This window comes from Odontesthes bonariensis, chromosome 19, assembly GCF_027942865.1.
Source record: "Odontesthes bonariensis isolate fOdoBon6 chromosome 19, fOdoBon6.hap1, whole genome shotgun sequence".
Classification (NCBI taxonomy): Eukaryota; Metazoa; Chordata; class Actinopteri; order Atheriniformes; family Atherinopsidae; genus Odontesthes; species Odontesthes bonariensis.
In genome coordinates this window covers 31,069,486-31,082,799 of record NC_134524.1, presented here as the reverse complement: position 1 = coordinate 31,082,799, position 13,314 = coordinate 31,069,486, and the positions used below count along the sequence as shown (strand labels likewise).

The 13,314-nt window shown below is 39.9% G+C and overlaps 1 protein-coding gene across 1 annotated transcript; it reads right to left on the bottom strand.

Moving 5' to 3' along the window:
• Nucleotides 1-1,048: 1,048 nt before the first annotated feature.
• Nucleotides 1,049-12,051, bottom strand: LOC142368764 (transforming protein p54/c-ets-1-like). Its single transcript, XM_075450939.1, has 10 exons — nt 12,033-12,051; nt 10,639-10,758; nt 10,331-10,534; nt 9,011-9,085; nt 8,684-8,881; nt 7,386-7,705; nt 7,059-7,233; nt 2,596-2,820; nt 2,364-2,482; nt 1,049-1,264 (listed from the first exon to the last, which is right to left on the bottom strand). Exons 1-10 carry the CDS (start codon nt 12,049-12,051, stop codon nt 1,049-1,051), a joined length of 1,671 nt encoding a protein of 556 aa, XP_075307054.1.
• Between the last annotated feature and the right edge of the window lie 1,263 nt (nt 12,052-13,314).

The window sequence follows — 13,314 nt, the reverse complement described above, 5'->3', positions numbered from 1 at the left end:
TATTCTAAAAATCATGCCCCCTACCCGAGGTCCAGATCTGTTACCCTATGACAATATTTTCTCTGGACTACCTGAAGTAAGACTGAGTGCAATAAACAAATTGTAACAAAGTATTAGGTTCTATAAATCTATAAATACTGTGACAATTTTTCAAAGATTATGCCGACAGTACTTGTCCACAGATTCCTTTTAGACTAATCACGTTGCTTCCCATAATAGTGGTGATTCCACTAGATGGTGTCATGATAAATGGCTAACAGGGTCTCCTCTTCTTTGAATCGAAAAATATACTCAGTGCAACTTTTTCGTGGCTTTATTTCAGTCATGAAATGTATAGTAGTAAAGTATGAATATGGATTGTTTGCATAGCCAGCTGATGTCTGATTATAGCAGGCAAGGAAAATAGACATTCATCATTTCTGAGCAGTACTTGAGGTACCCACTGTAGCCCCAAAATTACAAAATAGATTAATATATACCATACCGTCAAACTTTGTTCACACTGGTCTCACAGAAGTTGGATTTTACACCTTTTACTTTGTTAACTTGTGTATCTAACAGACAAACAAATACATCGTCAGCAATGGACCTCCAAGCTGAGCACTCAGGAGTTATCAATATGAGTTTCATACCTTCAGACAAACAAATTAAATATGGAAATGTGAACATATTGTGAAACTAAATTCTGAATTTTTTTTGTAGTTAACACCTTGTTCAACATGTTAATCTTCTGACCTGTGATTGTAATTTCATTGCCATTTTCTACATTTAATTTACATTTCTGACATGTATCCTTCAAAGCAAAGTAATTATAAATTTAGAGATACAATAACTCAATGAGTGTGTTTTTTCCATTTTAAAAAAAAAGTAAGAATTAGCGAAATATTTTGCTTATATTAAGCTTTTTCAGCTGTCTCTTTGATCCGTACAGAACTAAATGACTGAGTTTTACTGTTTGACAGAAACAACCGGATCCAGTGTTAGATTATGAATAACAAATACTTCACTATCAAAAAACACAAGTCCATGTTTTTGGCATTGCTATTTGTCATGAGTGCCTCTTGTTGCTGATGTCCAACATAGCATGCAGCTCGCTGGGTTCATATCCCAACAGGCCTTCCAAGTTGCAGACAAAGCGATACACGTAGCGTTTGCCAGCTGTCTTGCGGATTATGTTCTTGTCATAATAGTAGCGTAGGCCCCGACTCAGTTTCTCATAGTTCATCTTTGGTTTGTTCTTCCTCCTACCCCACAGCAGGGCTACCTGGAAACAGAGAACAGCCACAATAAGAGCCTGTGACTTTCACAGGTCTATTAAAGAACATGGGAGTGATGAAAGAAAATCATGAAGGTGATATAATATATATATCTATAAATATTATATGTATTATTCAGTATAACTTTCTTAATAAGAACATCCCCCATTATTGGTAACAAATCATCCAAAATGAATTCAATTAAATGTAATCATTTGAGTTCTCAAGATAAGGGCATAAATATTTTTTTCAAATATAGCTCAACTTTCATATAAGACTGAAAAGTCATTGTCAAAAACAAGCGGCTTTGTGTAAAAAAACAAGTTCCTGTGGAAAGCTGCAGAAGGCTTGGATTACTGTTCCAATTTATATTGCTTTGGGCATCTCCTCGTTTTGGCTGAATATTTGCAGCAGAGATGGAAAATTAAAAGATAGCATGACTCATACAGATAGAATTGACACATTTACAGGAAACATATCCAGTTTATGTATACTATCATCATTCTTTGTAGTACGAAAAATGTTTGAAAGTGTTATAGAATTGCAGTACATAGACACTAACATTATCATACAAAACGGCCTTTCTCTTCCAGTTGATTTTATTTACATTTACATTTTGTTATCAGCAGAGGATTTTGTCCCAAACCAACATTTGACCCTCAGTAGAATGATTTTGATCATTTTATCCTAGCTGTCTTCATGAGTAAACATTATCTGCCCAGGGACTACAGGTGGAAATTAGCATTTCCTGCTATAACCTGGTACAAAGCATCTTTCCTCATGGTCAATGTTTATTGTACACTGTCCCTGTTCAAATAAAAACATACCATATCTAAACAAAATATTACGGCTACTATTCAAAATATGATTTTAACAAAAATTTAAATAAAAACTGATCGATTAATATTTCACTGCAGGGTTTCATATTTGAAGATTAAAAGAATGCAGTTCAGTTCTGGACTACAAGGATTAATGTTCAGTATTTAACTACCTTGAATTGGTTGATCCAAGATGCACACTTGCTTAAGAAGTATAATTGACCTGGCTATTGATATACATGTTACCTAGTTGTTGTAAATTGGTAACAATGAACACAGCATTGGTTACCTCATCAGGATCCGTTAGCTTGAATTCCCACCCATCTCCCGTCCAGCTTATATATGACTGACAGCTGCGGTCTGTCAGAAGTTCGAGTAGAAACTGCCAAAGCTGAATGGGACCACTACCTAATAGAATGTGATAAGCAAATTAATATTTCATCAACATGTAAAACCACATTTTATGACTGTAAATTAATGTGAAATACTAAAGCTTGATCTATTAACACAACTGTACTAACCAGTGTAACCAGCAAGGATGGCTGCTGGTATCACAGCTCTACCCAGATCTCTTTTGTTGCTTACATAATCTTTAAAGCTTTTGTGTTTCTGCGGTAACATGAGGGCATCATAAGACATACTCTCTTCCATTACGGGTTCAATATCATGGAATGGAGCTGTCCAGGGTTGAGAACCTACAATGTCAGAGTCGCCGCTGTGAACGCTGTTTGCTTCTGAGTGCGTCTCTGGAAAGATGTAAGAGCAGAAACACAGAATTAAGCAAATAGATAAGGACAGAGTTTTCAATTACAATATTACGCTATTTGAAGTAATTGAGTTTCCACTTTTTTTAAAACAAATTATTAAACATGATTCAACTCAACAATTTGGTTTTGTTTTCTTAACCTGGACTTTGAGAGATCCACATATTTCCTTTCCTTTTTGTTCTAATTTTTAGTTTCAAAAAGTCAGTTTGTCCCACAGTTTAATACCGGTACGGTCATTTTCTGTCCTAATTAAGTGTCCAATTACTGCAGAGCCCAGTTTCACTAGAAAACCTGTTGCAGAACGTTGTGTAGAATGTGTAAAATATAGTAGTGACACAAGTGAAAGTAGAAAAGTCTAAGAACAGTGAAAAATGTTATGTCAAAAGTCTGTCAAACTGGGATTTGCAGCACTAGAGAGGGCAGACTACAGCCTCAGACCACCCCTCCTTTCTCCTTCTAAAGCAGTGGTGGCCCGTTATTGTGTCAGTTTGACCAAAACCAGACATTTGTATGCAATATGTTTATTTAGTTTTATGTTTGTATGTTTTATTTGCAATGTAAGTTTGTAGTATGCACTTTTAGTCCAGTTGAAATCTAACAAAATTGAGCTTCTCCAAAAAGAAGAAACACACCGTGTTAACGTGATTATAGCTTGATTTACCCCTACATGTATACACTCAGTAGACTGAAATGAGCCTAGGCGCTCTGTACATGCTGCAAAATTCCATCTTTTTTAAATGACACTAAAGCATAAATTGTCATGGGCTATGAGTTTTTGTGTCTTTTGGTTTTTAATTTCCTTGCTTACTGTTTTATTTTCTAGAGTTTACCCCTTGTGAGTCACATCTGGCTTCCATCATTGGTTGTCTCAACAGCTGTTCATATGTTAATTACTTACATAGTATATATCTTTTATATATATGTTGTCCTCAATGCATTGCAAAATCATTGTATGGTGTCTGCTGCCATCACTTTTTGTATTGATCCCTCTCGTGATTTTTTTGATGTTTTGTAAATAGTTCAGTTCGTCCTTCCTTTGTTCAGCTAACCTGTCCCAATCATGCTTGGCTGTGTTGTTGCTTTGATTTCTGAGTCCTAGGTGGGGCTGAGCAGATTTCCCGGGAGCCCTTGATGGAGTCTGTATTTCTCCTGCCAACACACCTGCTTCTGATCTGCCCTCATCAGGACACTGTTATGGGAGCTGCAGGAGCAACCAGTCTTCGCCAGATTGACTAACTTCCTTTGTGGTAATTCGGCCGACTCCAGTGTTTTTCCTCATTGCAAGTTTTTTCCCAAGCTCGTACCTTGCCTTGTTTTTCCAGTGCTCGTCTCCCTCGTCCATTCTCCATGTACTGGTTACCTCATGTCTGTATTGCCGTCCATGATCAGCAAATGCGGAGATTTCGTGTTCCAGTGTTCGCTAGCTTTGGCCTGTTCCCCGCGCTCTTTTTCCACAGACTCTGTGACTCTCACAGACTACTCGTTTATCATAGCCCTACTGAAGGGGAGAGCACTTGACTGGGCACTAGCTTTTTTCCAACAGCACCCTATTGACTCTTATTCCTTCTCTGCCTTTGAGGAGTTTAGAAGGACCTTTGATGAGTTTAGAAGGACCTTTGATCACCCCCTTCATGAGACTTAAGGCGGTAGCATGGTTGCCGCGTCTGTCACGGCGGTGTCGCACCGTGATGTCAAAATGACGTATCAGGCCTGGCGCTTCCCTTGAAAAGACGGCGCAGCGCGTTGTCGTGCACCAGTCCATTTTTGTTACTTGGCGGCGCCGAGCACAACGAACCGGATGGACTGTTGTGAGACCAGGCTCAGTGAGGAGGTGCGTTTGTACAGACAGCTGTACGAAACTGCAGTGAAACAGCACAGGGAGCACGTAAACTCCCAAAACTGGTGCACAGAGATGGGCAGAACTTTGGGGAAAGAGGGAGAGTTCTGTAAGAATGTGTGGAAGAAGCTACAGGACAGATACGTGAAGGCAAAGAAGAGGGCAGAGACTCTGTTGATGCCGTGGGCTTCAAACCTTCACCTCTTTTAACTGAATTAAAAAATTAAAATGATCCGAAAACTGCAGCAGTATCATTAATTACAGTATTCCTGCTCTTGACAGCGGCATTGTTTTCTTCTCCACTTTCGTGGTTGTAGAGTAGAGGTAACCTTCACGTAGCAGCGCCACCTCTGTGACGGAGAAAATTGCAACTACTGGCACGAACTCGTGACGTCATCAACACCGCTCGCGCGAGCGGACGCGGCAACCATGCTAGAGCCTTAATGCCGCTAAGAGACTACTGAACTTAAAGGGATAGTTCGCCTCTTTTGACATGAAGCTGTATGACATCCCATATTAGCAATATCATTTATGAACATTGACTTACGCCCCGCTGCGTCCTGTGAGCCGAGTTCCAGCCAAGTTTTGGCGCTAACGAAGGTAGTCCGGCTAGTTGGCTGGGGCTAAACAAATAAAGCGTCTTGCTTCTCAAAACAATATGCGTTCAAAAGAGTAATACATTTGCATCACAAAATCGTTATGCATGAAAAAGTCAGACCTCGCATCGCTTGGCGCTATTTTTGCCTCCCTTGATATCAATGCGTCCAGCCACCTAGCGATAGCCGCACCTGTTACGGTGTTTACTGCTCGGAAGCAGGGGACTGCTCGGTCTGCTCTTCAGTCTGCACAGTTTACATTGGACGCACTGCAGAGAGTACTTCTAAACGCACTCAATGATCAGATGAAAGATCAGTTAACTTCAAGGGAAGAGCCATCCTCTTTTGAGGACCTAGTCTCATTAGCCATACGTATAGATAATCAGCTAGCCGAAAGGAGGTGGGAGAGGAACTCTAGCTCTCAGCAACCACCCACTCGGTAGCCATCGTGCAACCTACCCATCTCCCCTCCTTCCCCTGAACCTCCCGTGCCTGGGTTTACTCCCACTGGAGAATCTTGCTTGAGAGCAAACAAGCGCATCTATTGAAGGTGTAACAACCATTTCCTTGCTGATTGCCCAGTTATACCAAAAGACAGAGCCCACCAGTAGCGGCAGGAGTACTGGTGGGTAGTACAGTCAAAGAAAATCCTCCACGGCTCACTTTACCTGTATCTATCCAACAATACCACTAAGGAGCTCTCTGCATTGGTCGACTCAGGTGCGGTACGGTATCGGCACTCGACGGAGGCAAATTAAGCTACATCACTCACAAAACAGCACCCGTCACCCTTTTAGTTTCTGCAAATCACTGTGAGAAAATTGATTTTAACTGTTCCCTATTTCTAGTGTTCCTATAATCCTTGGTTTTCCCGGGGTCGCATTACATAACCCCCATGTCTACTGGTCAGACCGCCACATTGAGAGTCTTTTTTGTCTCAATAACTGCCTCAAGTCAGCTCTCCAGTCATCCAGCTCTCCTTCGCCTGACACAACTTTACCCAGTAGATCTTTCACAAGTTCCTACCGCGTATCATAACCTCGGCAACGTCTTTTGTAAAGAGAAAGCACTGTCCGACCTTACCACCTCACTGTCCTTATGACTGCTACATTGATATTTTGCCCGGAGCACCCCTGCCATCAAGCACGCTGTACAATCTGTTGCGCCCTGAACGAGTCCATGGAGCAGTACATCCGAAACTCTCTAGCAGCCAGAATCATTTGACCATTGTCTTCTCCAGTCGGAGCTGGATTTTTCTTCATCCAAAATATCTTAAATCTCTATGTCCCAGCATTGATAATCGTGGTTTAAATCAAATAATCGTCAGGAATAAATACCCCTTGCCGCTCATCTCTTCTGCTTTTGAACTTATTCAAGGCGCAACCATCTTTTCCAAACTCGATCTCCGCAACGCTTATCATCTGGTACGGATTTGGAAGGGGGACGAGTGGAAGACAGCCTTTAATACACCCCTGGGATATTTTGAATACCTAGTTATGTCCTTCGGCCTCACAAATGCTCCTGCAGTATTCCAAGAATCAAGAATCTGAATCAATTTGTGTTTGTGTACCTCAATGACATTTTGATTTGCTCTAAATCCCCAGCAGAACACAGACTACATGTCCATCGGGTTCTTCAAAGTCTTTTGGAGAACTGCCATAAGGCCACTAATGTTTGAGACAGAGTGGGGCCAACTCCGAGGATCTCAGCGGGAGCTGCCCCCAGTAAAGTGGGGATCTAAACAACCTTGTTTCGTCTCCTCCGCACTTCCAGAGCCAGCAAACGTGTTTGAGCCAGAGCTGGGTGCTCCTCCAGTACCTGTCCCAGATCCAGTGCTGGCTTTCCCTGCTCCTGGTCCATTGCCAGCATCCACTCCTGAGCCACAGTCTCCTCCAGTTCCTGGTCCAGCTCCTCCAGTGGCTGGTTCGCCTCAGCTGCTGTCTCAGCCAGCTCCTGATACTGCGATACAACCGCTGCCTCAATCTGCATCAGAGCCTGAGCCTTTGCCTAAGTCTATTCCTAATCCTGCATCCGAGGGGGCTCCTTTGGGCTCTCCTTTGGTGGCTCTGCTTCCTGATTTTGTGTACGAAGGAGCTTCAGCTCTGCCTGACATCCAGCTGCCTGCCTGAGATGCTCCTGCTCCGCCTGATGTCCGGCCATCCGCCTGATATCCAGCCATCCTTCAAACAGATTCCTGTTCCTTTGTTGTTGGTCTGGTCGTCTCCCTGTTCATCCACCAGTGAGGTCCCTGCACCTTTGTCGCTGGACATCTGATCACCAGCCAGGTCGTCCGCCACAGGGGTCCCTGCTTCTTTGTCGCTGGACATCCAGTCACCCACCAGGTCATCCTTCAAAGACGTCCCTGCTTCTTCGTTGCTGGATGTCTGGTCGTCTGCCAGGTCAACTGCCAGAAGTCCCTGCTCCTTTGTCCCTGAACATCTAGTCGCCCACCAGGTCATCTGCAAGAGAGGTCCCTGCTCCTCTGACTCAAGATGTCCTGTCATCCACAGCTGGAATCTCTGTCACGCTGGTCATGTCCAATTGCCAGTTCCTCTGGCCTCCTGCCTAGCCCCCAGAGGGGTCTATGTCTTGCAGGTTTCTCCAGCCTCCTGCCTGGCCCCGGAGTTGACTCTGGCCGTTTGAACAGTTTTTGGACCTGTTTTATTTCTATTTTCTGTTTGAATGATTGTGTCACAACTTGTGAATGTGTGTCAATTTACTATTGCTTAAAGTATTTACACTTACAGCCACAATGATCTTCCACAGAGAAAGTTTGAAACTTTTTACACATTTTTCACACAGTCCAAAGTGTTGCAGTCGAACAAACTCAATCATTCCATTCCATTCACGTGCATGTAAATAATTTAAAGGACAGTGGTCCGGTTAAATGGCCCTGTTAAGCTGTACCCACAACTTGATCTATCTGTGAATGTAACCATACTGACTGTTTATTTTATTGATTGTCATTTAGTGTCATTTAGGAGCGTCAACTCCATGACATAGCAAGATGTATCAAAACACACGGAAACACTGAATGTAATCCGCCATGGACTAACGTAGGTATTGCACATTCTTTTGTAGGATTGGGTTGTTCTCTTAAATTCATCAGTACATTTAAGCTAATTAGAATTCTAAGTATTTGGCAACCATGGTGTAAGGAAGTACAATTACGAGTCAAATATTTGACTAATTAGAGATGCATATGCTACTGTATCTATACTAACAATTAAGTTTCATTCTTTAAATATGGAAATAAAAATCTTTATGCATAAATGCGTCTTGTGTGAGGTCCACAGTTAATGGAGGTTTCACATTCTGGAAAAAAAATCTCTGCCCAAACAGACAAAGGGGCAGAATGAAAAACTCACTATTCACTGTCGTGTAATTCACTTGAAAATTATCTTTTCACCTCTGTTCCCTTCTCTTTCTGGCATCAGAGCGGCAGACCTGACGTTCCTGTCAGGATGTTCTGTTTTCACCAGATAGCACCCTTCATGTTGTACAGTCACAGGCTCCAGAGTGTGGAAGTTTGTGCTCTCAATGGGGTGATACTGGATTTGGTAATTAGGTTTGTCTGAATGCTCCTGAACATACTCTGAGTAGTTTTCTGATAGGAAAAAGCACAACATTATAACGCTATTATGAGTCATTTTCTTATTGCTACATTGCTAATATCTATAAAAAATGTTGGATTAAATAGCCAAAAGTTGTAGATAACATATTTTCCTGTGATTACCTTTGTGGATCTGAAGCTGGCAGTAGGATGACATTCTGCAGGTGGGTAAGGAGGAACTGCAGTCACAGTCATTCTCTGGAGAGTCAAATTTGAATGACATTTACAGCTTTACCACACTGTTTTTTAAGAAAAAGGATGAAGCAGTGATAGAATGGATGTTTCTTTGTCGCACCTTTTATCAATCCAATTCATTTTTATTTATACAGCGCCAAATACAACAAATGTCATCTCAAGGCACTTAGATAATAAAGTCCAATTCAAGCCAATTGGAATTCAATTAATTGTGATCATAATTATTCATAAAATAATCCAATTCGTTCAAATGGAGCCAATTCAAAAACAATTTCCTAGCTAAGGAAACCAACAGATTGCACTGAAACCCAATTATCAGCCCAATATCAGTTGGTATTTTTACCGACTGATTTAAATCTTTCAAAATTCTAGATGATCAATGGACTACGCTTAGCCCAATATTGTATGTATTTCCAAAATCATCATGATTGTTTGTCTGTTTAGGTGAACAGTAATTTTTGTCTTGCTTATTTTTACTGACATGACACAAACAATGTGTAACTATCTATTGGCAATCAATCTTAATGTTTATAAAGGGAACATTGGCATTAAAAGTTTGAGTTTTCATGCCTTTCTGAAAAAAAACAAGTATGATTATAATAAGTCACCGCAAATAACCAGAAAGGAAATCTAAGATGTGGTGATATGACATCCAGATGGTTAGTCTTTGAGAATTTAGGAAGTACTTTCAAAGTCATCATGTAAAATGACCGCCTGTTTTTTAAATTATTTTATTATTGTTTACAATTTTGTGGCGTAAATCTGAGTAGCAGCTTGAAAGTGATTTAAATATAAAGTAGTGCAGTGCTAAAAATGTACCTTTTATTTTTAGTATTTTCTGAAGTGTAAAACAATACTAAAGACATCAGAACAAGGAAGTAATGATAAATAATGAAAAGGGCAGAAAATCTATAGTATTGATAGAGTCTTCAAAGTGGACTCTTTTGCTGTGATGACAACTTTACGCAGTATTTTCAATGATTTGACCAGTGTATAGTACTGACATACAATATGTCATCCACTGGATTTGTGTCCACTCAACATATAAGCGTTCAAAAATTAACAGCTCTTGGCCTCTTGGGGGCATTTGAGACCATAATTTACTGTATGATGTGTCAAAGTGCTGGTATACAGCAAATAGGCCTATTCGACTGCCTTAATAATTCACATTATGAAAACAAAAAACTGCTGACAGTCATGACAGAATAAGAGAGTGTGTCTAAGCTTTTCCTGTAAAAATGCCTTTACCTCGTCTCATGGTCTCCAGGTGCTCCCACAGGATCTCTCCTGCAGCAGAGTCAGACATCAGACCCAGGAAAGCCTCTCTGTCCAGGCCACACAGCTCACTGCCCTGCAGACCTCTCAAGTCTGAGGCCAGGCAGTGAAGACCAAACTCAGACTGGCACCAGTCCATCCAGTGGTTTACCTCCCACTCAGACCACATGGTCGGATCTGCACATATGTAGGTAGAATAAATGCATAAAAGAGTTTGTTGTGTAGGTAAGCAATTCCATTCTGCTATGCCCAAAATAAACTGGGAATGGATCAGGTTGTACCATGTGGAAAGTGACAGTTGACTATCTCCTGTGCGAAGCCGGCAAAACTGGCTTTCACAGCCTGGCTGAGGACCTCCTTACTGGTCGGAGTGAGAAGAGGGACCTCCAGGGAGTCCAGCTCTAGGAAAGAAGTGTTGAGAAATTAATTTTACCACACCAACCAACTATTATGTTTAAAACTCATTAATCTGCCAGAAATTGTACGAGTAAATAGTTTTTGTTTTTTGCCTGGAAATATACTCAAAATACTCCTGATGTGTCTTATCAACAGTTAAAATACCCGAGAACGTTAATTTTATATGATCATGTGCCACAAAGACAAGCATCAAGTCCTCACATTTTGGGAATAAATCTTAGTATTTACAAACAAGATGCATATAAATGGTATCTGGCACTTGAGTAGCATTATTATTATTTTCGTTCCTCGTTTGGTATTTATGTATAAGTGGGGAACCATGAATGATGTATGTAACTACTGTTTTTACAGATTGAATAGTTAACGATATCAAAATTCTGTTCACCTGTAACTCAGAAATTGCTAATGCACCATTCTTCTGTTTTATGTTATTATTTTTTCTTGTATTTGTATAGGCTTGCAGAAATTTCAGCCCTAGTTATAGTAATTATAGTGGAATCAAGCCAACAGATATTTTGAATTGTTCATCACTCTTTTTAGATGATTAGTGAGAAAATGTACTTTAACTATGATATAAATTGTTTAGTAAAACTCCACTGATCATATATTAAAAGTTACATGGTACAAATATTAAACTCTGTGGTACTAACTGAAAGGACTAAATGATTGTATTATTACTGATTTAGTATTGTCACCACCCATATCAGGTGTACACATAGTAATTATGTTAAGAAACAGGGCTTAATTACTTAATTAAGATGCAATGTATACCTTAATATTTTGAAGTGTAATGGACATGTCAGTCAAAGCTCTCATTTACTCATGTTAAATTAAATTAGCCTGAACATTGAGCTCACTAATTAGAAGATCAAAGGTCATCCAAAAAATATACCAATTTGCATTAGTGTGTAAAACAAATACAAGCATCTTCTTCAAAATCTAATTAAAGCTTTACAATGAATATTTCTGTCTAAATTTGTCCATGAAAAAGACAACACTGTAAGCAACTGTAAACAATATCTAGAGAATTATTAACAATTGATTATCTTTTTTATACTGTGGTTCAAGACGTTTAGAGGAGACAACAAAAACATTAATAAATACTATCAATTAAATGATTAAATCCAGTGTTTTCATAACATCTAACAAAACCTCTGCCATGTTTAATATCTAGTCGACAATGACATGATTAAATCAATCCTAAATTACTTCTTCTATTTATTAAAGATAAAATGCTGAACAGAAAGAGGAGCCTTACCATAAGTATCACAATCCATACTAGTGTATGTGGAATTGGGGGATCAGGTGGACTAAACAAAGATCTCGCAAGGAAGAATGAGCCTTTATTGGGATAGCTTGGAGGAGGGGAGGGGACAGGTAGTGATGGACAAATGTCATCATTTTAATGTGGGTGGGACAGTGAAGATAGATTTGAGGCTAAGCAGAGGCCCCACATTTCCATAAAATACAATCGTGGATATCCAGCCATTCATCCACCCTTTTTCAATACTTGCTTAATCCATTTAAGGGTTGCGATGCCAGAAAAAAAATAATAATAATAAACAGGTTTCGCTGTTGTTTTTTTAATCATATGGGGTTAAAAAAAAAAATTAGTCTACACTGTTTCAGTCTTTGCTAATTTGTTGGAAATTTGGACCACTGAGTAAAGAAGAAGGATATCACAAATGTTGTGTACTTCATCTGCCATCTTGTGGCTTTCTCTCATAGTGACCCAAAATCAAAATCAGATTTCAATGCCAAAACTCTTGTTTATATTCAGCAACTACAACAGGTGCACTTACAATATTTGAGGCCTACATTTACTTGTTTTTCATAATCTGCTTGTAAATTCAATACTTTTTCTTTCATTTGTTTGTGTTTTTATCTGTCTAATTTGTTACTGTGTTTTGTATTTGCTGCTACCTATCTTGGCCAGGTCTCCCTTAAAAATGGGTTCTTAATCTCAATGGGATCTTCCTGGTTAAATAAAGGTTAATAATAATAGTAATAATATAGCATAAGAAGCACTGTATGAATTTAGCTTATTTCAAGGATATTTCTGTTTTCAGCCGCTTTTACATTCCGTCAGGTTTGATCAGTCTCCCTCTACCAGCTGCTGAGAAGCACCCCAATAGCTGCGACCATTATGCTGCACCAAAGGACTCGTATCAGCCAGAAAATGGCAGTGATGTTTACCAGATGTAGGGAATGGAGTTCAGCCCAGAGAGACACATTTTTATCCCCATGTTTTAAAAGCCTCCTGGAAACAGCCAAAGTGGCAGAAAAAGACTGAATAAAGAAACTGTAGTCAACTTCGGTAGCGTTAGCAGCAGTGTGTAGTTGCTATCTGGAAAGTGTTCTTTTAAATAAACTCCCGGTAAACTTACAAACTTTCTAATGCCTTGTTTTGGGAGTTAAGAGCCTATGTGTACTACGGCAGAAGTTTGGTAACAATCAATGCATTATTAGTGGGATAATTTACGAGATAAAATCTATTTGCCATTAGCGCCAGTAAAAACCCATTCGGCGGACGCGATGTC